General features: G+C 37.5%; 1 protein-coding gene across 14 annotated transcripts in view; it reads right to left on the bottom strand.

Moving 5' to 3' along the window:
- Positions 1-25,818, bottom strand: part of Tex16 (testis expressed gene 16) — a 376,428-nt gene that overhangs the window by 7,893 nt on the left and 342,717 nt on the right. For 12 of the 14 annotated variants that reach the window (XM_063279704.1, XM_063279698.1, XM_063279707.1 and 9 more), the window contains 3 exons: positions 22,284-22,348; positions 20,905-21,005; positions 1,291-2,245 (listed from right to left, as the gene is read on the bottom strand). In XM_063279704.1, coding sequence (XP_063135774.1) covers positions 1,291-2,245; positions 20,905-21,005; positions 22,284-22,348 — 1,121 coding nt within the window. The remainder of the gene's footprint in view (positions 1-1,290; positions 2,246-20,904; positions 21,006-22,283; positions 22,349-25,818) is intronic. The other 2 variants (NM_001417288.1, XM_063279700.1) reach the window with 1 other exon arrangement.

The raw sequence follows: 25,818 nt of genomic DNA, 5'->3' as shown, positions 1-25,818 counted from the left end.
TAATGTAGGTGGAATATAAGTTGATTTACTAGTGAAAGTCTACTTATATGAAAAAATTTATTTAAGTTACAAACATAGTGAAAGCAACTTAAGAAAAAAATCTTCATTCCTTTCTCTAATTCCTCCAACGGGGACTCTGTCCTCAGTTCAATGGTTTACTGCTAGCATCCAGGGCTTGCATCCCCATAAGAACAATAATAGCAACCAACAAGAGCTCCCAGGGACTAAACCACCATCCAAAGAGTGCACATGTACAGACCCGTGGCTTCAGTTGCATATGTAGCACAGTATGGTCTTGTTGGGCACCAATGGAAGAAGAAACCCTTGGTTCTGCCAAGGCTGAACCCCCAGTGTAGGGGAATGTCGGGGGTGTGTGGTTGGGGAGGGGGAGCACCCTTATAGAAGAAGGGGGAGGGGGAGGGGATAGGGGGGCTTATGGCCAAGAAACCGGGAAAGGGAATAACATTTGAAATGTAAATAAAAATATTCAATAACAGTACAAAAATTGAAATGTAAATAAATAATATATATAGCCACCAATACTCGATAAGATTGATGAAGTTAAAAAATGCATGCTGAAAGGGACCGAATATAGATCTCTCCTGAGAGACACATCCAGAGCATGTGCAATACAGAGGTCAATGCTAGCAGCAAACCACTGAACTGAGAACTGGACCCCCTTGGGGGGGAATTAGAGGAAGGATTGAAAGAGCTGAAGGAGCTTGCAACCCTATAAGAACAACAATGCCAACCAACCAGAGCTTCCAGGGACTAAACTACTACCCAAAAACTATACATGGACTGACCCTCGGCTCCAACTGCATATGTAGCAGAGAATAGCCTTGTTGGAGCATCAGGGAAAAGGGAAGCCCTTGGTCCTGCCAAGGTTGGACACCCCCAGTGCAGGGGAATATGGGGGGGTTGTAAGGGGGATGGATGGGGGAAAACCCGTATGGAGGAGGGAGAAGGGATGGGGGTTTATGGACAGGAAACCGGGAAATGGAATAACATTTGAAATGTAAGTAAAGTAATATATCTAATTTAAAAAAAGAATATGTACTTATGGTGGGTGGTTGGGTGTGGGGAAGGGAATAACATTTGAAATATAAATAAAAAATATCCAATAAAAAGTTATAAAATACCTCACTTGCCATACAAGATGACTAGTAATGAAACCCTTTGTATTTTGCCTTGTTATATGTAATTAATACAAAAACCATTAAAGTCTACATATCAGATTGTCATTAAAAAAAAAAAGAATACCCAATAAACAAAAAAGAAAAATCTTACCTTCTGTTAGTAAACTACGATCACCAGTGAAGAAGAGAGTTTCTTCTGCGTTTGCTTTGAATTCAGGTGTATTTAAATACTGGCCTCTGACTTCACTGTATCTTGGTAAGCTTCTACTACGCTGCCTCTGGAGCTTAGGGCGCTCGGGCAACAAGGGGAAAGGGCCTTGCAAAGCCTGGAAATGCTGATCCTTGGGATAGGGAATTCCTTGACTCTCTTCCTGTGGTGTTAGTTTGTTCCAACCCATATCTGTGTTTTCTTCATTGTGAACAGTTTGGAGAATATGGAGCCCCTCACTGTTTAGTGGTGCCTCTAAGAGCTCTGCCCAGGAACGCCGAAAGATGGATCTTTCTCTAAAAGGATACATGCTTCTCGCTACTTCCATATCATCACTTCCTGGGGACTCTGCATTTTCTGGAGATTCCATCCACAGATTTCCTGGGGTTCCTGGGCGACTGTATTCTGAGGATGGTGAACATTTATTTATTAACACTTCCAGGTGTACAAACCCAGTGAAGTGCAAAGTTGGAATTTCTGTATCATCTAGCTCTTCCTTTCCAGGAACACCCGCAACAAGTATTGCGGTGCCTTTCCCCCTTTCCTCTGGACTGGCAATTCCTGTAACGTCTAAGCGTTGAAATTCTAGGACCCATGTAGACTTAACTGGTATTTTCTCTAAGCGAAGAAGCCCTGAAGTTTTTGGTTTTACAAGGGCAGCGCTTTCTAACTCCTTAGCTGGTGGGGGGGTGGTAACTGTCACCACCTGATTCATAAGCCCCAAGTCCCTCTGATGGATACCTTCAGGGGTGGGCTGCTGGGAGGCCAAAGATGGATTCTGTTGTTTTTGTTTTCTGGCCCTTTCCTGATTTTCCGCATTAATAGGACGGAAATAAATGAACTCATCAGAAATATTTTGAGTGCGTCTGTATTCGAAGTTTGGATTCACAGAAACAATCTGAAAGAAAATTCAAGTTCAAAGGTACAGTTTATTATGTAAACATTTTGAATAATATTCTTGATTCTAATATATCTTTTATTATAAGGACAGAATAATACTAACAAAGACACTACAGACATGCATTAATTACTCCAAAGTGAGAAATATGAAAGATTTCCACTAAAGTGAACTATTTCTTTCAGGCATAGATTATTTTAGTCTAGTGTTTTCCAAGTTTATTTTCTAATAACCTAATCAAAAACTCTTTGCTATCCTCTGAAAACATACATTATCTATGGCTAATAGTTTGGAAAATAATTTATAAATCTAACTTCCTAATATGTAGTAGAACTCATTTAAATGTTCCTAGAAATGATTTAAAATGGTTGTTTCTATTTTTGTATGTATGTCCACGTGCTTTCCATGTTGCATCTGTGTGTGTGTGTGTGTGTGTGTGTGTGTGTGTGCGCGCGCGCGCGTGAGCGCAAGAACATTCAGGCCATAGCAGCTGTGTGGAGAACAGATAAAACTTCCTGTAAATCAGTTCTCTCCTTCCTCTTTTGTTTCTGAGGCAATCTTTCTTATTCTTTATGTTCCTTAGATATGTGCACAAAAGTGCTGGAATTACAGGAGCAAGCAACCATATCTGGCATTTTTTTAAGAGTACTGGGGGTCAAACTCAGTTTATTAGGGATGTGTGATAAGAGCATTTACTTGATGAATCATTTTTCTGGTTTATAAATATATTGCTATTATTTATTACTGGTTTAGAAATATAATTGTTATATTGCTTATCTTGACGGTACTGACCCCTCAAGGTGGCTAGTTCTTAGAGACAGTAAACAAGTTGTCTTTGAGAGTACTTTTCAAATGCAAGTCAACCAAGCTACAGTCCATACTTTCAATCGCCTCAGTCTCCAGGCCACTATCACATGAATAGCTATTTTAGGGACAGGCATTGGGCAACTAGAGACAGCTCCTAAGTTCCTGAATCCACAGAAAAAATTTCAAGCATCTGTTTTCCTTGGTGTGTTATTACTGATTTTGGTGTTTTCAGTGTGTCTCCTACCTAATATCACCTCTCTTGAGGTGTGTGAGTATAGCAAACTATATTTTTAGTGGCTGTCATATACTGATATGTTTGTTAACATCATAATATATAATGATATATGAAAAATAAATTTATACTAAACATCTACTTTTGCATATGATAACCACTTTTAAACTCTGTACTTTGATCTTTGACCTATCGCCATTATATAATCCTGGAATATTTTTAAAACCTCTGGGAAAAATCCTAAGACATCAGCAAAAGTGGTAGAAAAAAGACATAAAAGTTCTTCCAAATTATTAAACTCTCTCTCTCTCTCTCTCTCTCTCTCTCTCTCTCTCTCTCTCTCTCTCTCTCTTTCTCTCTCTCGCATGTGCCACTTGTGTATGGCAGCCAGAAAATAAGTGTCAGATACCCTAGAGCTGGAGTTGTAGGTGGTTGTGAGCGCCCTATATGAGTGGTGGGGGACAGAGTTGAATTCTTTAGAAGAACAGCAATTTTGATGGACTGCTGAGCCATCTCTCCAACCAATGAGCAGCATTTGTTTTAGTATAGTCTTATGAGCCATTTGTGTGTTTTTACTCCTATTGGGGAAGAATCTGGAGGTGTGGCCTTGTTGCAGGAGGTACATTACTAGGGGTGGGCATTGAGGCCATTCCTGGCTCCATTCCTGATTATCTCTCTCTGCCTCATGCTTGCGGATTAAATGCAAGCTCTAAGCTACTGCTCCAGTGCCATGCTTGCTTGCCTGCTGCCATATTTCCTACCATGGACTTATCTTCTGAAATTATAAGTCCTCAATAAACTCTTTCTACTGTATATAAAAGTTCTTCTAATAAATTTAGCACTGAAAAAAACCTGGCAGAAAAATAAGAATGAACTTTCAAAAGTCTAGAAATTAGCCAAAGGCTTGGAGTAATTTCTGGTCATTTGTTCAATGTGAGTGGCTGAATTGAAATAGTGGGCTTCTTGTGTGTTCATTTTCCCTGTCCCAACATCACTGTCTCCTCCAGCTTTACAAATCAAAAATGTAGGATCATGGTGGAACCTCAGGACCTAGCAAACACTGAAGGAGATGAAATAGAATTAAAGGAGCTTCAAATACTCATTCTCACAGAGTTAGTATTAATTGACTTGCCTGGCAACTACTTCATATTGCATTCTAATAAAAAAAAAAACAAGAAAAAAAACAAGAAAAAGCAAAGCAGATACACACTTGCACACACCCAAGCAATCTATGGTAAAGTTCATCACATTCACTATCTCTGGGTAACATTTGATGATGAGGCTACTGGCCTTTTAGTTTTTTCTCTACCTTCCACCATATGTAGTTGTATAAACGAAATCAAAGAAAAGAGTGACATTGAAGACAAAGTATTATATCGAAAACTTGTAGCTAGCATTTATCAGTTACTTGCTGTATTAATAACATGAATAGGAGTTAATTTTTTCATCTTCAAACTCTGTAGTATTTACTAATTTAGTTTTGAATAAATCATGCGTGTATGTGATAATTTTCCTATTTTGTTAATTGGGGTGTTAATATGAAGAGCTCTTTGTTATTTGATTAGAAACACTTTCTCCCAGGATATTTACATGTGATAGTTCTAAAACAATATAAGTGTTTCTATACAATTGTTACATATTAAGCTATATTTTGGAAAAAAACTAAATTAAATGCAATTTTAGAAGACTTTCCTGGTTTATACTGCCATCAGTTGTAAATAATGATTCCTCTCAGGCACACATATCCTTACCAGCATTTGCGATTATTTTTGTTTCTTGATAATAGCCACTATAATTTGGGTGAGATAGAGTTTCAAAGTATTTTTATTGTTAAATTCCACTATAGTTCAGGGTATAGGGTATAGAATATTCTGGAGTATTTATTGGCCATTTGTGTTTCTAATTTTGAGAACTGCCTCAGGTGTTCATTGGCTGATTTAGTGACTGCCAGGTCATACATTCTACATATTAGTTCCTTGTCTGAGCTATACCTGGTGAAGACCTTCTCCCATTCCATACCATTTCTCTCTATTCTGTTGAAAAATTCTTTTGCTGTGCAGGTTTTAAATTTTGTGTAATCCTGTCAATTCTTGAGTCTATTTAGTGTGTTATTGCGGCTCTAGTCAGAAAGCTGTTGCTGTACCTATGTCTCAAGGATTGCCTTATGTCTCACATCAACAGTTTCAGTATTTCCAAGTTCAAATTAAGGATTTTGATCCATTTTGGATTTTCCAGGGTTGATATAACTTAATTTTTTGTAGTTGGGTGTTCAGTTTTGCTGCTACTATTTACTGAATAAGACACCTTTTTTCAGTAATGTTTTGATATGTCTGTGAATAATTAGATGTACATGGTTATATAGATATACTTTGGGATTACCTATGATGTTGCATTGGTCTACACTGCTTTTTTAAATATTACCATGCTTTCTGTGTCACTCTATTTCTGACATATATTTTGAGGACAGGTCATCTTATAATTCTGACTGTGCCTTTTTTGCTTCAATTTTTTGTCTCTATATTGCATTTTGTGTTTCCATATGAATTTTAAGATTACTTTCTTTTTTAGTTTTGTGAAGGATGTCATTGAAATTTTGAATGGGATTGCACTGAGTCTACAGCTTACTTTTGATAGTATAATCATTTTTAAAATATTAATTACTTCAATCCAGGGAATGTAGAAAGTCCACTATATAAAATCCTCAAAAATTTTTCAGCATCTTAAAATTTCCTTGTAGAGGTCTTTTACCTTATTCATTAGTTTGATTTTTGTTTATTTTTAGTTATATTATGAATGGAAAGTTTTTCCAAATTTCATTTTTTTTATTATTATTAACTTGAGTATTTCTTATATACATTTCGAGTGTTATTCCCTTTCCGGTTTCCGGGCAAACATCCCCCTAATCCCTCCTCCTGCCCTTCTGTGTGGGTGTTCCCCTTCCCATCCTCCCCCATTGCCGCCCTCCCCTCAACAATCACGTTCACTGGGGGTTCAGTCTTAGCAGGACTCAGGGCTTCCCCTTCCACTGGTGCTCTTACTAGGATATTCATTGCTACCTATGAGGTCAGAGTCCAGGGTCAGTCCACATATAGTCTTTAGGTAGTGGCTTAGTCCCTGGAAGCTCTGGTTGCTTGGCATTGTTGTACATATGGGGTCTCAAGCCCCTTCAAGCTCTTCCAGTTCTTTCTCTGATTCCTTCAACGGGGGTCCTATTCTCATAAAGTTCAGTGGTTTGCTCTTGGCATTTGCCTCTGTATTTGCTGAATTCTGGCTGTGTCTCTCAGGAGCGATCTACATCCAGCTCCTATCGGCCTGCACTTCTTGCTTCATCCATCTTGTCTAATTGGATGGCTGTTTATGTATGGGCCACATGTGGGACAGGCTCTGAATGGGTGTTCCTTCTCTGTCTGTTTTAATCTTTGCCTCTCTATTCCCTGCCAAGGGTATTCTTGTTCCCCTTTTAAAGAAGGAGTGAAGCATTCATATTTTGATCATCTGTCTTGAGTTTCATGTGCTCTAGGCATCTAGGGTAATTCAAGCATTTGAGCTAATAGCCACTTATCAATGAGTGCATACCATGTGTGTTTTTCTGTGATTGTGTTACCTCACTCAGGATGATATTTTCCAATTCCATCCATTTGCCTATGAATTTCATAAAGTCATTGTTTTTGAGAGCTGAGTAATATTCCATTGTGTAGATGTACCACATTTTCTGGATCCATTCCTCTGTTGAAGGGCATCTGGGTTCTTTCCAGCTTCTGGCTATTATAAATAAGGCTGCTATGAACATAGTGGAGCACGTGTCTTTTTTATATGTTGGGGCATCTTGTGGGTATATGCCCAAGAGAGGTATAGCTGGATCCTCAGGCAGTTCAATGTCCAATTTTCTGAGGAACCTCCAGACTGATTTCCAGAATGGTTGTACCAGTCGGCAATCCCACCAACAATGGAGGAGTGTTCCTCTTTCTCCACATCCTCGCCAGCATCTGCTGTCACATGAGTTTTTGATCTTAGCCATTCTCACTGGTGTGAGGTGAAATCTCAGGGTGGTTTTGATTTGCATTTCCCTTATGACTAAAGATGTTGAACATTTCTTTAGGTGTTTCTCAGCCATTCGGCATTCCTCAGCTGTGAATTCTTTGTTTAGCTCTGAACCCCATTTTTTAATAGGGTTATTTGTCGTCCTGCGGTCTAACTTCTTGAGTTCTTTGTATATTTTGGATATAAGGCCTCTATCTGTTGTAGGATTGGTAAAGGTCTTTTCCCAATCTGTTGGTTGCCGTTTTGTCCTAACCACAGTGTCCTTTGCCTTACAGAAGCTTTGCAGTTTTATGTGATCCCATTTGTCGATTCTTGATCTTAGAGCATAAGCCATTGGTGTTTTGTTCAGGAAATGTTTTCCAGTGCCCATGTGTTCCAGATGCTTCCCTAGTTTTTCTTCTATTAGTTTGAGTGTGTCTGGTTTGATGTGGAGGTCCTTGATCCACTTGGACTTAAGCTTTGTACAGGGTGATAAGCATGGGTCAATCTGCATTCTTCTACATGTTGACCTCCAGTTGGACCAGCACCATTTGCTGAAAATGCTATCTTTTTTCCATTTGATGGTTTTGGCTCCTTTGTCAAAAATCAAGTGCCCATAGGTGTGTGGGTTCATTTCTGGGTCTTCAATTCTGTTCCATTGGTCTATCTGTCTGTCTCTGTACCAATACCTTGCAGTTTTTATCACTATTGCTCTGTAATACTGCTTGAGTTCAGGAATAGTGATTCCCCCTGAAGTCCTTTTATTGTTGAGGACAGTTTTAACTATCCTGGGTTTTTTGTTATTCCAGATGAATTTGCAAATTGTTCTGTCTAACTCTTTGAAGAATTGGATTGGTATTTTGATGGGGATTGCATTGAATCTGTAGATCGCTTTTGGTAAAATGGCCGTTTTTACTATATTAATCCTGCCAATCCATGAGCATGGGAGATCTTTCCATCTTCTGTGGTCTTCTTCAATTACTTTCTTCAGAGTCTTGAAGTTCTTATTGTACAAATCTTTTAGTTGCTTGGTTAAAGTCACACCGAGGTACTTTATATTATTGGGATCTATTTTGAAGGATGTCGTTTCCCTAATTTCTTTCTCGGCTTGTTTCTCTTTTGTCTAGAGAAAGGCTACTGATTTATTTGAGTTAATTTTATACCCAGCCACTTTGCTGAAGTTGTTTATCAGCTTTAGTAGTTCTCTGGTGGAAATTTCGGTATCACTTAAATATACTATCATATCATCTGTAAATAGTGATATTTTGACTTCTTCTTTGCCGATCTATATCCCCTTGACCTACTTTTGTTGTCTGATTGCTCTGGCTAGAACTTCAAGAACTATATTGAATAAGTAGGGAGAGAGTGGGCAGCCTTGTCTAGTCCCTGATTTTAGTGGGATTGCTTCAAGTTTCTCTCCATTTAGTTTAATGTTAGCAACTGGTTTGCTGTATATGGCTTTTACTATGTTTAGGTATGGGCCTTGAATTCCTATTATTTCCGGGACTTTTAACATGAAGGGGTGTTGAATTTTGTCAAATGCTTTCCCAGCATCTAATGAAATTATCATGTGTTTTGTTCTTTCAGTTTGTTTATATAATGGATCACATTGATGGTTTTCCATTTATTAAACCATCACTGCATGCCTGGGATGAAGCCTACTTGATCATGGTGGATGATTGTTTTGATGTGCTCTTGGATTCGGTTTGCCAGAATTTTATTGAGTATTTTTGCGTTGATATTCATAAGGGAAATTGGTCTGAAGTTCTCTTTCTTTGTTGGTTCTTTTTGTGGTTTAGGTATAAGAGTAAATGTGGCTTCATAGAAGGAATTTGGTAGTGCTCCATCTGTTTCAATTTTGTGGAATAGTTTGGATAATATTGGTATGAGGTCTTCTATGAAGGTCTGATAGAATTCTGCACTAAACCAATCTGGACCTGGGCTCTTTTTGGTTGGGAGACCTTTAATGACTGCTTCTATTTCCTTAGGAGTTATGGGGTTGTTTAAATGGTTTATCTGTTCCTGATTTAACATCGGTACTTGGTATCTGTCTAGGAAATTGTCCATTTCCTGCAGATTTTCAAGTTTTGTTGAATATAGGCTTTTATAGTAAGATCTGATGATTTTTTGAATTTCCTCTGAATCTGTAGTTATGTCTCCCTTTTCATTTCTGATTTTGTTAATTTGGACACACACTCTGTGTCCTCTCATCAGTCTGGCTAAGGGTTTATCTATCTTGTTGATTTTCTCAAAGAACCAACTTTTGGTTCTGTTGATTCTCTCTATGGTCCTTTTTGTTTCTACTTGGTTGATTTCAGCTCTGAGTTTGATTATTTCCTGCCTTCTACTCCTCCTGGGTGTATTTGCTTCTTTTTGTTCTAGAGCTTTTAGGTGTGCTGTCAAGCTGCTGACATATGATCTTTCCTGTTTCTTTCTGCAGGCACTCAGCGCTATGAGTTTTCCTCTTAGCACAGCTTTCATTGTGTCCCACAAGTATGGGTATGTTGTGCCTTCATTTTCATTAAATTCTAAGAAGTCTTTAATTTCTTTCTTTATTTCTTCCTTGACCAGGTTATCATTGAGTAGAGCATTTTTCAATTTCCACGTATATGTGGGCATTCTTCCCTTATTTTTATTGAAGACCAGTTTTAGGCCGTGGTGGTCTGATAGCACGCATGGGACTATTTCTATCTTTCTGTACCTGTTGAGGCCCGTTTTTTGACCAATTATATGGTCAATTTTGGAGAAAGTACCATGAAGAGCTGAGAAGAAGGTATATCCTTTTGCTTTAGGATAGAATGTTCTATAAATATTTGTTAAGTCCATTTGGCTCATGACTTCTCTTAGTCTGTCTATGTCTCTGTTTAATTTCTGTTTCCATGATCTGTCCATTGATGAGAGTGGGGTGTTGAAATCTCCTACTATTATTGTGTGAGGTACAATGTGTATTTTGAGCTTTAGTAAGGTTTCTTTTACTTATGTAGGTGCCCTTGTATTTGGGGCATAGATATTTAGGATTGAGAGTTCATCTTGGTGGATTTTTCCTTTGATGAATATGAAGTGTCCTTACTTATCTTTTCTGATGAATTTTAGTTGAAAATTGATTTTATGTGATATTAGAATGGCTACTCCAGCTTGCTTCTTCTGACCATTTGCTTGGAAAAATGTTTTCCAGCCTTTCACTCTGAGGTAGTGTCTGTCTTTGTCTCTGAGGTGTGTTTCCTGTAGGCAGCAGAATGCAGGGTCCTCGTTGCGTATCCAGTTTGTTAATCTATGTCTTTTTATTGGGGAGTTGAGGCCATTGATGTTGAGAGATATTAAGGAATAGTGATTATTGCTTCCCGTTATATTCATATTTGGATATGAGGTTATGTTTGTGTGCTTTCATTCTCTTTGTTTTGTTGCCAAGACGATTAGTTTCTCGCTTCTTCTAGGGTATAGCTTGCCTCCTTATGTTGGGCTTTACCATTTATTATCCTTTCTAGTGCTGGATTTGTAGAAAGATATTGTGTAAATTTGGTTTTGTCATGGAATATCTTGGTTTCTCCATCTATGTTAATTGAGAGTTTTGCAGGATACCGTAACCTGGGCTGGCATTTGTGTTCTCTTAGGGTCTGTATGACATCAGTCCAGGATCTTCTGGCTTTCATAGTTTCTGGCGAGAAGTCTGGTGTGATTCTGATTGGTCTGCCTTTATATGTTACTTGACCTTTTCCCCTTACTGCTTTTAGTATTCTTTCTTTATTTTGTGCGTTTGGTGTTTTGACTATTATGTGACAGTAGGTGTTTCTTTTCTGGTCCAATCTATTTGGAGTTCTGTAGGCTTCTTGTATGCCTATGGGTATCTCTTTTTGTAGGTTAGGGAAGTTTTCTTCTATGATTTTGTTGAAGATATTTACTGGTCCTTTGAGCTGGGAGTCTTCACTCTCTTCTATACCTATTATCCTTAGGTTTGATCTTCTCATTGAGTCCTGGATTTCCTGTATGTTTTGGATCAGTAGCTTTTTCCGTTTTACATTATCTTTGACAGTTGAGTCGAGGATTTCTATGGAATCTTCTGCTCCTGAGATTCTCTCTTCCATCTCTTGTATTCTGTTGGTGAAGCTCGTATCTACAGCTCCTTGTCTCTTCTTTTGCTTTTCTATATCCAGGGTTGTTTCCATGTGTTCTTTCTTGATTGCTTCTATTTCCATTTTTAATTCCTTCAACTGTTTGATTGTGTTTTCCTGGAATTCTTTCAGGGATTTTTGTGACTCCTCTCTATGGGCTTCTACTTGTTTATTTATGTTTTCCAAGAATTCTTTCAGGGATTTCTGTGATTCCTCTCTGTAGGCTTCTACTTATTTATTAATGTTTTCCTGTGTTTCTCTAAGGGAGTTCTTCATGTCTTTCTTGAAGTCCTCCAGCATCACAATCAAATATGATTTTGAAACTAGATCTTGCTTTTCTGGTGTGTTTGGATATTCCGTGTTTGCTTTGGTGGGAGAATTGGGCTTCGATGATGCCATGTAGTCTTGGTTTCTGTTGCTTGGGTTCCTGCGCTTGCCTCTCGACATCAGATTATCTCTAGTGTTACTTTGTTCTGCTATTTCTGACAGTGGCTAGACTGTCCTATAAGCCTGTGTGTCAGGAGTGCTGTAGACTTGTTTTCCTGTTTTCTTTGAGCCAGTTTTGGGGACAGAGTATTCTGCTTTCGGGCATGTAGTTTTTCCTATCCACAGGTCTTCAGCTGTTCCTGTCGGCCTGTGTCTTGAGTTCACCAGGCAGGTCGCTTGCAGTAGAAAAGTTAGTCTTACCTGTGGTCCCGAGGCTCAAGTTTGCTCGTGGGGTGTTGCTTATGAGCTCTCTGAGGCTGCAGCAACCAGGAAGATCTGTGCCGCCCTTTCCGGGAGCTTCCGTGCACCAGGGTTCCAGATGGCGTTTGGTGTTTTCCTCTGGCTTCAGAGATGTGTGCAGAGTGCAGTCTCTTCTGGTTTCCCAGGCGTGTCTGCCTCTCTGAAGGTTTAGCTCTCCCTCCCATGGGATTTGGGTGCAGAGAACTGTTTATCCGGTCGGTCCCTTCAGGTTCTGGCGGTGTCTCAGAAGCAGCGGACCTGCTGCTCCTGGGCCCTCCTCTACGGGAACCCAGAGGCCGTATACAGTTTCCTCTTTGGCCAGGGATGTGGGCATGGGTGGGCAGTGTTGGTGGTCTCTTCCGCTCTGCATCCTCAGGAGTGCCCACCTGACCAGGCAGTGAGGTCTCTCTGCCACGGGGTTTGGGAGCAGAGAGCTGCTGTGGGCAGGGATCCGCGGGTCTGGGACTCCCGCTAGCCACCGGAAATGCCCAGTCCTAGAGGAATTTTGCCTCTGTGTGTCCTGAGTTCACCAGGCAGGTCTCTTGCAGCAGAAAAGTTGGTCTTACCTGCGGTCCCGAGGCTCAAGTTTGCTCGTGGGGTGCTGCCTACGAGCTCTCCGCGGCGGCAGCAACCAGGAAGATCTGCGCTGCCCTTTCCGGGAGCTTCCAAATTTCATTCTTAATGTTTGTTATTGGCATGTATAAAATCTACTGATTTTTGTATGTTTAGTGTGTGTCCTTTAACATTACAGATCGTGTTTATTGTTGAGTCCTTGGGTCTTTTAATAGTATCACGTTTTCTGTAAATAGGGATAGTCTAACATCTTCCTTCCCAACAGTGTCTGCTTTACATCTATGTTTTGTTTTAATTTCTCTAGCTAAGATTTTAATCTCTATATTGAATCAAAATGGAGAGTAGGAGCACTTCATATCAATCTGGATTTCGATTGAAATGCTTTTAATTTTTCCTGTTATAATATAATGTGAACTATAGGTTTATTATATACAGCTTTTATGCTGAAATATGTTGTAGTTTATTCAGGGCTTTTATCATGAAGGCATATTGAGAATTTTCAAATGCCTCTTCTCAATTAAGAAGATTAAATGATTTCTATTTCATAACAATTAATATGTTGCATTATATTTATTGATTTGTGCATTTTTATATTTTGGGTGAAACTAACTTTGTCAAGATGTATCACCTTTTTAACTCAATTTTGAAGTAAATTGGTCAGTAATTTTTTGAGATGTTTTATGTTTATGTTAATCAGATTATATTGTAATAACTCCCCTTTCATCTCTAATTTTATTAATTTGGGCTTTTCTCTATATATTTGGTTTGGCTTGCCAGTCTTCTAAATCTTTCCATAGGACCAACACTGCTTGACTTTTTATTTCTCTAGAGCCTTGAGTTCTATCACTAGGTCATTTATTTGAGGTCTTTTGTCTTTTGTAAAATGTGAACACTTATAATGTTAATCTTTCTTCTTAGAACTATGTTGGCAGCATGCCAGAGATTATGATAGACTGTGTTCTCATCTTCATTTGATTTTATGATTTCTTTAAACTCCCCTTTTAATTTCTTCTGTAGTATATTATTTGGTCTCCAAGTATTTTATAATTTCTGAGGTTAATCTTACAATTTATTTTAAGTTTAATTCCATTGTGGTTTGATAAGAGGCAAGGAATTATTTTATTTTTTGCATTTGTTAAGGCTTTCTTTATAATATGTATATTATATTTATATAATATAATATGTACACACAAATATACACATATACAGTTTTCTGTGTTTCAATGAACATTAACACAGAGAGTCCTTAAGTGGTCAAAGTCCAGAAAATAAGAGAATGTGGTATGCTCAGCCCTGAATGGGTTTTAGTCCTATCCCCAAGGCTCAGGAATATTTGAAAAAGAGGGGGAAGAGTATTTTAAGAGCTAAAAGTGGTGGATACCTGTAGAGAAATTTTAATCCAGCAACATGGCTGCTCTGATAAGGGATTGCATCCAAAGATTCGATCTGGCCCAAATGCAGACAAGCTCTGGATTATAGTATGATCCGGCTCAAACACAAACATGCCCATTATACACACCTTCAATTCCAAGCAATGAAGAAAAGGTTAGCTTGTATAATGAAGCAGGAATGTTTGAAAGTGAGAGGTGTGGAAAGGGGATAACATTTTAAATGTAAATACATAAAATATCCAAGAAAAAAATTATTAAAAAAGAATATTGATAGGCATTGACAACTTATCACCCAGAAAAAAAAAGAGAGTAGGATCTAATTGAGGAGCAGACAATGTGATGAATCAGAGAAAGACTTGACAGAATGAGTCAGAGCTAGGATACATCCAACTCACTTGAGAACAGCACAGGAAATAGAGACGATTTAAGAGAGAAACAGTTAGCGAGGAAGGGAGAGAAGGAAGGACACAGAGAAAGACAGTGAGATAAACAGAGAAAGATACACTCAGAGAGACACAAAATATACAATGAAAATGAAAGCATCTTCAATAAATGGTACTGGTCTAACTGGCTGTCTGTATGTAGAAAATGAAAATAGACCACATTTGTCACTATGTACAAAGCTCAAGTCCAAGTGGATCAAGAACCTCAACATAAAACCAGATACACTCAAACTAATAGAAGAGAAAGTGGAGAAGAGCCTTGAATTCATTGGCACAGGAGGAAATTTTCTAAACAGAACTCCAATGGCTCATGCTTTAAGATCAAGAATTTATAACTGGGACCTCATGAAACAAGAAGAAAGCCTCTGTACAGCAAAGGATATAGTTAATAAGACAAATTGGCAACCTACAGATTGGGAAAAAAATCTTCACTAACTCCACATCTGATAGAAGGCTAATACCCAAAATATATAAAAAACTCAAGAAGCTACCCCCCCACCTCAAAAAAAAAACAAAACAAAACAAGACAAAACAAACAAACAAACAAAAAACCAAACAACCCAATCAAAGAAAACGGGGCATAGAACTAAACTGAGAATTCACAACAGAGGAATCTTGAGTGGCTCAGAAGCACGTAAAGAAATGATCAAAGTCCTTAGAAATGCAAATCAAAATCACCCTTCGATTTCACCATACACTAGTCAGAAGGGCTAAGATCAAAACCTCATGTGATAATACATGTTGGTGAGGATGTGGAGAAAGAGGAACACTCTTCCATTGCTGTGAGATTGCAAAGTGCTACAACCACTTTGGAAATCAGTCTGGAGGTTCCTCAGAAAATTGGAAATAGACCTACCTAAAGATCCAGCAATACCACTCTTGGAAATATACCCCAAAGATGCTTCACCATGCCACAGGTTCACATGTTCCACTATGTTCTTACAGCCTCATTTGTGATGGCCAGAAGTTGGAAACAACCCAGATGTCCAACAACAGAGGAATGGATACAGAAAATGTGGTTCATTTACACAATGGAATACTATTCAGCTATTAAGAATGAGGACATCCTGAGTTTTGCAGGCAAATGGATGGAACTAGTACATGTCATCCTGAGTGAAGTAACACAGACTCAAAAGGACATGCATGGTATGTAAAGGACATGCATGGTATGTTCTCACTAATAAGTAGATGTTAGCCAAAAAAAGTACAGAATAGCCAAGATACAGTCCACAGAACTCAAAAAGGTCAACAAGCTGAAGGGCCCAAGTGAGGACACTTCAGTCCCACTTGGTAGGCAGAGAAAGCAACCACAGTGAGGGAGGGAGGGAGGGACAGAGGAATGAAAAGGGATATTTTAATGAAATTAGGGACTCTTGAGACTTGGTACATAAACATTTACAGTAGTTATATCCCTTGGGGTTGAAGTCTACATTATGATATATGAAAACTATTATTCTAATTTGTAACTTTCATTTGTTTGTTAGACTGATTTTTATACATTTTTCCTGTTTATGTGTTTTGTTTTGTTTTTTAGACAAAGGACAGCAGAAACTTATTATAATCCATTTACTTCTGTGTTTTTATTTGGTGAGTTGAGGCCATTTTCATTCAAGACTATTTATTGTTGAGAAGTGTTTGCTATTATAAATGCTTTTGCTGGCTGTTCAAGTTGGGTGGTTTATTGGTAGGCTTTTCATCCTGTCCTGGTACTATTGGATGTTTGCTAATTTGCTGTTTTGATCATGATTAATTTCTTCCTGGTTCATTTCTCTCACCCATTGCTTTCATGAATTGTATTCAATTCTGTGTGCGGGTCATGGATTAGCATAACTTAAGCCAGTATTGAAATATTCTTATTTCTCCATCAATTTTTTTTCTTTTTTCTTTTTCTCTTTTTTCTTTTTTTTCGGAGCTGGGGACCGAACCCAGGGCCTTGCGCTTGCTAGGCAAGCGCTCTACCACTGAGCTAAATCCCCAACCACTCCATCAATTTTAATAGATAACTTTGACGGGTATAATTGTCTTTGTTGACAATTATTTATGTTCAGGTCTTGAAATGTATCATTGTTCCTTATTTTATGGTTACTGATGTCTCTGCCTGTATGAACTGGCACTTTTCACTAATAGCTTCAAGTTCTATGTCTTTACACTGTAGTTTTGACATCTCGACTATGCTATGATATGCTATAGAGTATATGCTATGGAGTAGCTTCTCTAATCATGTTTATTTGGGGGTTTAAATACTTAGATATTTATTTTGTTCTCTAGATTTGTGAAATTCTCTGGTATAGTTCACTGACTAAGTTGTCCAAAAACTCTTAACTCAGATACTTCTAGCCTATGGATTCTTAGATTCAGTCTCTGGAATGTATGTCAGAATTTTTGGAAGTTTTGGTCATATTTAATTGTTTCCTTTATATGTGTGTATATTGTCTTGATATTGTCCTCCATTAAAATTCATTATTTGTCCCTTGATCTTATCTGTTAATGGGGGTTTTGCTGGTGGGATGACTGTTCTTGGTTGTCAATTTGGCTATATCTTGAATTAGCTAAGACCGAATCTCGATTAGGTACACTTATGAGGGATGTTTTCCTAATCACTTGAAGTGATTTTTTTTCTCCAGATCTTTCGAGGTGGGAAGATCCACCTTTAATCTGGGCCATACATTTTTTTGGTACCCTATATAATAGGAAGTTTTTGCTCTTTGCCTGTTTTCCATCATTCTTGTTGGCAAGTTAATTTATTTTTACTGGCATTAGAGCCTACTTCTGGTTTCTGTTGTATACTGAAGAACAGCTGAGAAATCTAGTCATGTGAACTGAACAACTTCTAGATTTTTGGACTTTTCATTGCCAGACAGTAATTTTAGCTGGATAACAGCCTGTAAGCCACTGTAATAAATCCTTTTTACAATATACCCATGCACCCGCACACACACACACACACACCTACAATATAACATACATGTGCACATACACACATACACACACATACATGCATGCATCTATGCATACATATATATACAAATACATACATACATACATACATACATATCCATTCCACCAGTTATATTTCTTTTTTTTTTTTGTTCTTTTTTTCAGAGCTGGGGACCGAACCCAGGGCCTTGCGCTTCGTAGGCAAGCGCTCTACCACTGAGCTAAATCCCCAACCCCAGTTATATTTCTCTAGAGAATCCTGACTAGTGCAGATAGGTTTTTTTAATTTGGTTAATTGATTCATTTTGTGAATTTTTTCCTTTTTTCTCCCAGCATTTCTGGTTCCTTGCTGAATCTTCCCCTCCTTTGTTTATTTGAGTCTCCTGTTTGGTTATTAAGATGGTTATTATCAATTGTAAACTTGAGAAAGTCTAAAATCACCTGAAAGGTTGGTCTCTGGGCATCCCTATGGGTGGTTTCTTGGGTTAACTGAAGTGGAAAGGTCAACCATCAACTGAGGATGACACTATTTCCTGGGATAGGATTTTGGACTGTGAGCTGAGCGCACATATTCATCCCTTTCTGCTTTGTGATTAGAGACGTGAAGAGATGTGATGTGACAAGCTGTGTCAAGTTTCTGCTGTTGTGGGTTCCACAGCACAGTGGAGAGTAAACTTGAATTGTGAGCCTTTTCCCCAAGGTTTTGTTTTTATTGTTTTTAGTGGTGGTCAGGGTACTTTCATTAAACCAACAGGAAGAGCGATTAAGACAGGTTATTGATATCAGAAATGGAGGTACTGCTGACATAATTCTGTTGTCCCTATCCTTTTTAAACTAGTTTTTGGGAACCATGTGGAAGGGTTTGAAGGCCCTTGGAATGATATTAGTAGAGCTTAATGGAACATTGTAATGGGATCTTGAAAGACAAAAAAATGCTGAGAGAAGTATGGCCAATGAAGGCCCTGCTCACAAAGTTTCAGAAGAGAACAAGGACTCCATCAAAGTTTAGCTTATTCATGTGATAATTTAAGAAAATATCTGGTTTCATTCTTCTCTAATCTTAAGAAGTTCAATGAAGTTACATTTGAATATAATAAATGAATTTGTTTGGCAGAAGAAATTTTAATCCATCAAACCTTCAGGCTGGTACAAGAAAGCAACTTTAATGTTAAAGAGATAGGAACCATCAAAGAGAAACATTCTATGATAAACTGAGACAATAGGAAAGGTATCCTGAGGACAAAATCCGTATCAAGGGAGGTTCCATCTTGTGAAGAGTCGAATTCATTTAAAGAAGGAAAGCCTGAATTGAAGGGGTGTCTTGCTCATCAAAGGCATAAGGAATTGTTTTCCCAAGGTCAGCACAGAGAAGCTCTGGCTCAAGGAGACTAGCCTGCATCTCAAGGGCGAAGAATAACTTGGCAACAACATCTACATAGTTGCAGGAATTGGGAGATAAAGGACTGAAAGGATCAACATGTGGCAATATTGAAATTCTTCCAAGTAGTAGTCTCTGAGAAGCCATTGTGTGATTCTATAAAGGTGAAACTTAAGTTGCAATAGAGAACTCAGGATACTGTATCTTATAGGACCGTGGGATGGATGTCTGTCTGTTAAGGAAAGCTGGGGAATGGTGTAGAGCTAGACTGAAAGAGAGGCTGTAGCAGATCTAGAGTCACAGGGTTGCTTAAGCTCTTTGTACCCCAGCCAATTTCATTATATGGTCCATATGCCTGGCATGGAGCTATGGGACTTGATATTTGAAGTGCTGAGCTTTCTTGTTTTGTTTTGGTTTTTTTTTTTTATTCTGTGCCATTGTACATTGGAGGAATGTGACTTTTTTTTCATATAAAGCTTATAGTTAAAAGTTTGCTTTGTGTCTAAGGTGAGATATCAATTAGGTATTTTTAAACTGTTGTAATTGTTAAAAGACTGGAGACTTTTAAAGTTGGGTTGTATTTTATATTAGGAAATTTTATGTGTATGCATATGTATATTTATATGCCTGCTGCCTGTGAAAGCCAGAAGGGAGTATTGAATGCCCTGGAAATAGATTAACAAATGGTTGTGAACCAGCAAGTGTGTGTTGTGAACTGAGCCAGGTCCTCTGCAAGAGTAATAAGTGTTCTTAACCACTGAGTAATATGTCTAGAACAGTGAAGGAAGGTTATAATCTAAAGGTTTGTATTTGTACTAATATCAACTGTCAATTTGGTTAAATCTATAATCAGGTGGGAGGTGGGTCTCTGCAGCTGCCTGTGGGTGAGATGATCTTTATTAGGTTAATCGAAGTGGGAAGACCCACCCATGGTGAGTTGCACAATTGCTGTTGCTGTGGACTTGAACCAATTATTTGGGGTTATAGCTCAATGCTGTTTTGATAGTGCCATCTATTCACAATTAACTCATTCATTCATTCATTCATTCATTCATTCATTCATTTCTTTTTCCCCTCACCCCCTATTTCTTTCTTCCTTCACTTCTTTCCTTCCTTCCTTCTCTTTATTTCACTCTTCTATCCCCTTCCCTCTTTCCTTCTGTTTTGCCTTCCTTCCTTTCTCTCTCTTTTCTTCTTTCTTGCTTGCCTACCTCCATCTGTCTCCCTACTTCCCCCCTTCCTTTCTCTCTCCCCACACTCTCTCTCATTCCATGGTCTTACAATATATCCCAGCTAACCTGGAACTTACCATGTATCCCAGGGTGAACTTATGGCAATCCTCCTGCTTCCACTTTCCAAATGGTGGGATTATAGTCATGAGCTCCTGTACCTAGCTTACTGTAGTTGTTCCCTCTAAATTCTGTATTGTATACCAACTGTGAAGGAAGGGCTCCAGAGATGGCTCAGTATGGAAAGGTACATGACACCAAGCCTAACGACCTATAGTTCTGGAACTCACATGGTAGAAATTATTCTCTGATGTCAATACAAACACTGTGGAGTATGTACAAACACACACACACGCATGCACGCACGCACACATGCACTCACGCAAAGTAAAAAGTCATCAAGAAAATAAAAAAGAAACGTACTTGAAACTATAAGACTTCTGAAATTGTTTTGTAAACTAAAAAGAAATGTTATAATAAGAACTTTATTATGTGAAAGTATATTTGCTATACTCAACTTAGCTTGACACCATCCTTTTAATAGTCAAATAATAAAAATCTGTATCTTAAATGGCCCAACTATTAGACCATTGTTAATTAACCAGGACACAAAAGTGAAGGCACTTTACTTTGTTATTTTTTCTCTATGAATTCTTGTAGTATTAGAAAGAAATTCATATTTCACACTAAGGATGTTTTATATATAATCTCTGAATTATGACACAAATATAGTTTTTTACACTGCTGACTATAAAGTATGAGTTCAGTGCATTTGACTGCTATTGATGAGTATATAAATAGTGATATTACTTACGGTAGTTGCTTCTTGGCAGTAGTTACACCAAATCACAGGGAAGTTTCTCTTCAAGTCCACAAGACATTTTGCGTAAGTTGAAGCACTTGCAAGTCTGTATTCTGTAATAAAACATGGCCCTCTGAATTGGAAGACTCTTATAAACAGTAAAGTTGGAATCTCACAAATTTTGTAGTAATATTATCTATATACTAGATATTGAACAATGGCAATATAACACATTTGAAAATAAACATTGTTATTGTCTTCCCTTCTATCACATAGCCTATTTAGTGTGTACACAGGCCGCTGTATTCAACTACCCTTGATATTTTAATTGCTATTGCTTTTGCTGTAGCCAGAGTTTTTAACTATATGATGATATTGCTTGCTGGTGCTATTTTAAGACAATTGAATTGAACTCAACAATGCAAGCAGTAGTGAGTAGCAAGTGAGTATAGTTGGAAGAGATTGTGCTTTCCCACGCTTCAGTATTGAGTATGTGTGTGTTTCTGTGTGTTGGGAGAATAGCCCTCTAAAAAAATTAACTATTATAAATAACTCTAAGCATTTTTTATTCACTCCTATTAATGAACTCTGCTCTAAGCCTGAAATAATAATGCTCTAATTCTGCAATAAAAGTTTAGTGTAACTTATTATCAACAAATATTACAATTTTGTAAGTAATTTTAAATTTCTTCTTGATGAATATGCAAAGGATTAGAAATGCATTTACTTCCCCCATTAGCCTTTCCAACCTTCATTCTTTTTCTTTTAATTTCTAGATCAGATTACATGAGTGAATTTTAAAAATTATTGAAAAAGTACATTACAATATTTTATAAAATTATTAGTTTCATTGATCTCAAGGAAATTTTAAGTGATTCTATGACTGAAAGTGATCAAATAATATTTACTCAATTTGAAAGGAACAAGTATCTCCAGGTACTTTTTCCTGTTCTCAAATTTTTATCTAGAAAGAATATAATTATATTAAGTATTACAAAAGGGCACAGACATGATTATACACTATATTCATGATCATGAAATCATTAGCAAAGACATCAGACATTTATTTGTTCTTATGTGGCATTCAAGAAAGTAATAATATTTGAATGTAACTGTTTTGTATTTGATAAATACATTATAGCAAAATTTCTGGGCAACTTCAAATGGTATAATGTTTTGAAAGCTATAATAATGATAAATTTATACTTAAACCATTTTTTAAAATATTCAAGACAGGGTTTTTCTGCATAGCCCTGGCACTCACATGGCCATGTTGTCCTTGAACTTAGAGAACCACCTATGCCTTGCTGGGATTAATGTTATGCCTGCCACTGCCTGGCTTATTTCTGCATTTTAAATGTCATAAATATTTGGAACTGTGGAATAATTACCTGCATTAGCAGCTATATCTCCGAAGGAGGAACCAAATGCTAACTGTATTGTCTGACAAACCCAACTGAAAAATAAAAGGGGAGAGCATTAGTTAGTAGAAGAGCTAATAAGTATTGAGTATAATATTACAAGATTTAAAAACTGTTGTTATTATCATTGAAACATTAAAATTTAAAAGGAAAAAGCCTTCACATCAAATGTCAATTATGCCTTTAATGATACTACTTCTACTGCTAATAATAACAATAATAATATAGTAACAACTAGAATAAAAACAAATGAAGATCATAATGTAAGGTAAGTACAGTAATTATAAAAGAAGCATCTTTAAGTATAAGAGAAAGCTGCATGATTGAAAGTCAAATCTTCTAAGCTACGTTATCAATAAGGAAATAAATGGCTGATATAACAATAATTATATTTATGGCCAAATTTTCACAGTGAGTTAGAAGTAGTATGATGGTATACAAAAATAAAAAAAAACTATGTCATGATTTCTTATTCCTAATATACATGAATCATAGTTGTTTTGTCTTGCTTTGTTTTTCTTTTTTGAGACAGATTTCTGTGTGCAACAAAGCACTGACTGTCATGGACTCACTCTGTAGACCAAGCATGCCTTAAATCACAGATATCTGTCTGCCTCTTTTTTCCATGTGCTGGCATTAAAGATGTGAGTTATGGAACTAATTATTATTCATAATACTATGAATCATAGTATTAAAATCAGGATAAATACTAATAAGCTGAAAGTATGTAATGATACATTGGCTGATTTAGTCAGACAGTATCTGTGACAAATTGTTGCCAGGCAAAAGGCATGTTTTAGATGCCTACACTAAGAACAGAATAAGACAATCACTCCTTCTACTCATGTAAATACTGTTATTGATTTCATTGAAATTCAAGAATCTGTATGTGAGTACTAACAAAGAAAGGTAGAAGTTACCTGTCTGAATTGTAAAGAATATTAAGCACCTTTACCAGAAATATTGTTGCCTTCATAATGTAGCATTTATAATGTTAATTATGAATAGCTCAAAATTTCATATTTAGTTTTCTTTGTCCAGCCCCAAATATTTACTATCATGTGAACTGACATTGAAAATAGAGATTTTGAAATAAAATAACATAATTAGTTACTATGAATTGGATTATAACAGTAAAAATTATGATACTAAAGGTTCTTATTATTATTGATGAGATACATATACAATACAGATTTCTGTTTCTTTTTTTCATTTTTTATTGGGCATTTTCTTTATCAACATTTCAAACATTATCCTCCTTCCTGGTTTCCTCTCTGGAAATCCCCCAACCCATCCCTCTACCAACTGCCTCCATGAAGGTGCTCCCCGAACTAAACATATACACAGTCCCTCCCACTTCCCTTCCCTGGCATTCCCCTACACTGGTGAATGAAGCCTTCACAGGACCAAGGGCCTCTCCTCCCACTGATGCCTGACAAGACCATCCTCTGTTACATATGCAGCTGGAGCCATGGGTCGGCTCCATGTGTACTCTTTGGGTGGTGGTTTAGTCCCTGGGCGCTCTGGTAAGGTCTTGTTGATTGACATTGTTGTTCTTCCTATGTTTCTTAGTGACAGACTATAATTTAAAAATTTATGGCCAGAATAATTTTTAACTTATAGTATTTAATCCCTTAGAAATATAAAACACATTCTTCACAGGCCTATTAAATCAATAATCAATAGTAATGAGGCTAGAAATTTCATTCATATTTTAGACACATCCTAATATCATTCTATTAGAATTTTCAGCTAATATGAAAAATAATATAGTATTTTAAGTTATTTTATGGACCCATGCATACAGAAAACCAGATAAAGTTGGAATTCTTGTTTCTTTTCTTAATTTCTAGTATTTGACATTTGTGACTAGTGGTTATATATTGTAGTTTGTAAGTGAAATGATCCTATAGGTTCATGGATTTGAACATTTGATCCCTAGCCGTCAGCACTATTTTGGAAGTTTCAGGAGGCAAAAATTGGCTTGACAAAGTGAGTTTCTGAGACAGCTCTTGGTTTGTGATATCCAAGCTCCATGCCTTGTCTATTCTGATTCCTGACTTTGAGTACAATGTGACAAGATTCACATGTTCTTCCTGAAATGCCTTTCAACCCTGATAGACTGTATAATTTTAAACTGTTCCCAAAATAAAGCTTTCTTCCTTTTAGTTGCTTCTTGTTATATATTTGGTCTCAGCAATGAGAAAAACAATACCAACTTTTGATATTGAGGAATGCAGATATTGTCATGGTAAAGTTGATCATGTGGCCTGTAGGTCTTTGGAAATAAATGTTCTGTTGGAGGAAAGTGAAAGAACTTGGAGTTATGTGATACAGAATCCCTACCATGCTGTAAACATAACTTGAGCTATAACTTAGGAGTTCTGAATACCAGGAGAAACAGGGACAGTGGAGGCCCAGTTCTTGAGGTTTCAGAAAGAAAAAGGACTCTATCAGAAACTGTGAGAGAGGACATTCATGTTACATTTGGTCATTTTTCTGGCTTCATTCTGCCTGTGCATTGAAAGGTAATAAATTAATTTATTAGGCAGAGAAAATTTCCAGATAGGATAGCATTCAGGCTATACCATGATCACTCTTTATCTAGGTCTACTATGAGAGAAGGCAACAAGTAAAGTAAAACAAAATATATATGCAATTTAGTGATGTAAGGTATATAAATGGGGTTGGGGATTTGGCTCCGTGGTAGAGTGCTTGCCTAGCAAGCGCAAGGCCCTGGGTTCGGTCCCCAGCTCCGGAAAAAAAAAAAGAAATTGATCAACTAAGGTATATAAATAAGTTTAAAGTTTCAGATAAGGCAGGAATGAAAATAATTTTGTTACAGTGATTGACACAATAAAAAGAAACTCTAGCCAGAGTATGGTGGCATAAGCCTTTAATCCCAGCAGCCGAGAACCAAAGACAGTAGGTGGACCTCTGTTCTAGGCCACTCTGTTCTACATAGTGAGTTCCAGGCCAGCCAGGGCTACAGAGGGAGACACCATTTCATAGGCAAAAGCACTGTGGAAGAGATAGAGAGCTAGAGCCAGAGCTATTGATAGAGATAGAGAGGGAGAGAGGAAGGGAGGAAGAGGAGAGGAAAGAGGGAGGGAGGGATGAGTGGTACTCTTTACTGAAATAGAAAAGTGAGCAAGACCTCACCTATTAAAGTTGCCAACTTATAAAATGCAAATTCATTTGAAAGGAATGGGCTTGAATTGAGAATGCTACTGAAGGGGTTCCTTGTACAAAAATAACTGCTTATGGAAATATTTTTTTCTCAGATTCAGTCAACATTGCCTACTACAAGGGGCTAGACTACATCTTGAGTTGTCATTAGAATTTGACAGCATTATTGGTACTAGTTTTGCAGATATGGAAGCTATGAATGAGAGGGTAATCAAGTCTGTTACCAAGGACATAGGAAGACATGATGCCAGGAGTTGCATAAAATGGCCATATTCCCTGCAAGAACACTGGGTGAAGCCCAAGTTCCAGTAGAGAC

Source organism: Rattus norvegicus, chromosome X (assembly GCF_036323735.1).
Source record: "Rattus norvegicus strain BN/NHsdMcwi chromosome X, GRCr8, whole genome shotgun sequence".
NCBI classification, from domain to species: domain Eukaryota; kingdom Metazoa; phylum Chordata; class Mammalia; order Rodentia; family Muridae; genus Rattus; species Rattus norvegicus.
The sequence above is the reverse complement of the archived record's forward strand: the minus strand, read 5'-3'. Positions and strand labels throughout refer to the sequence as shown.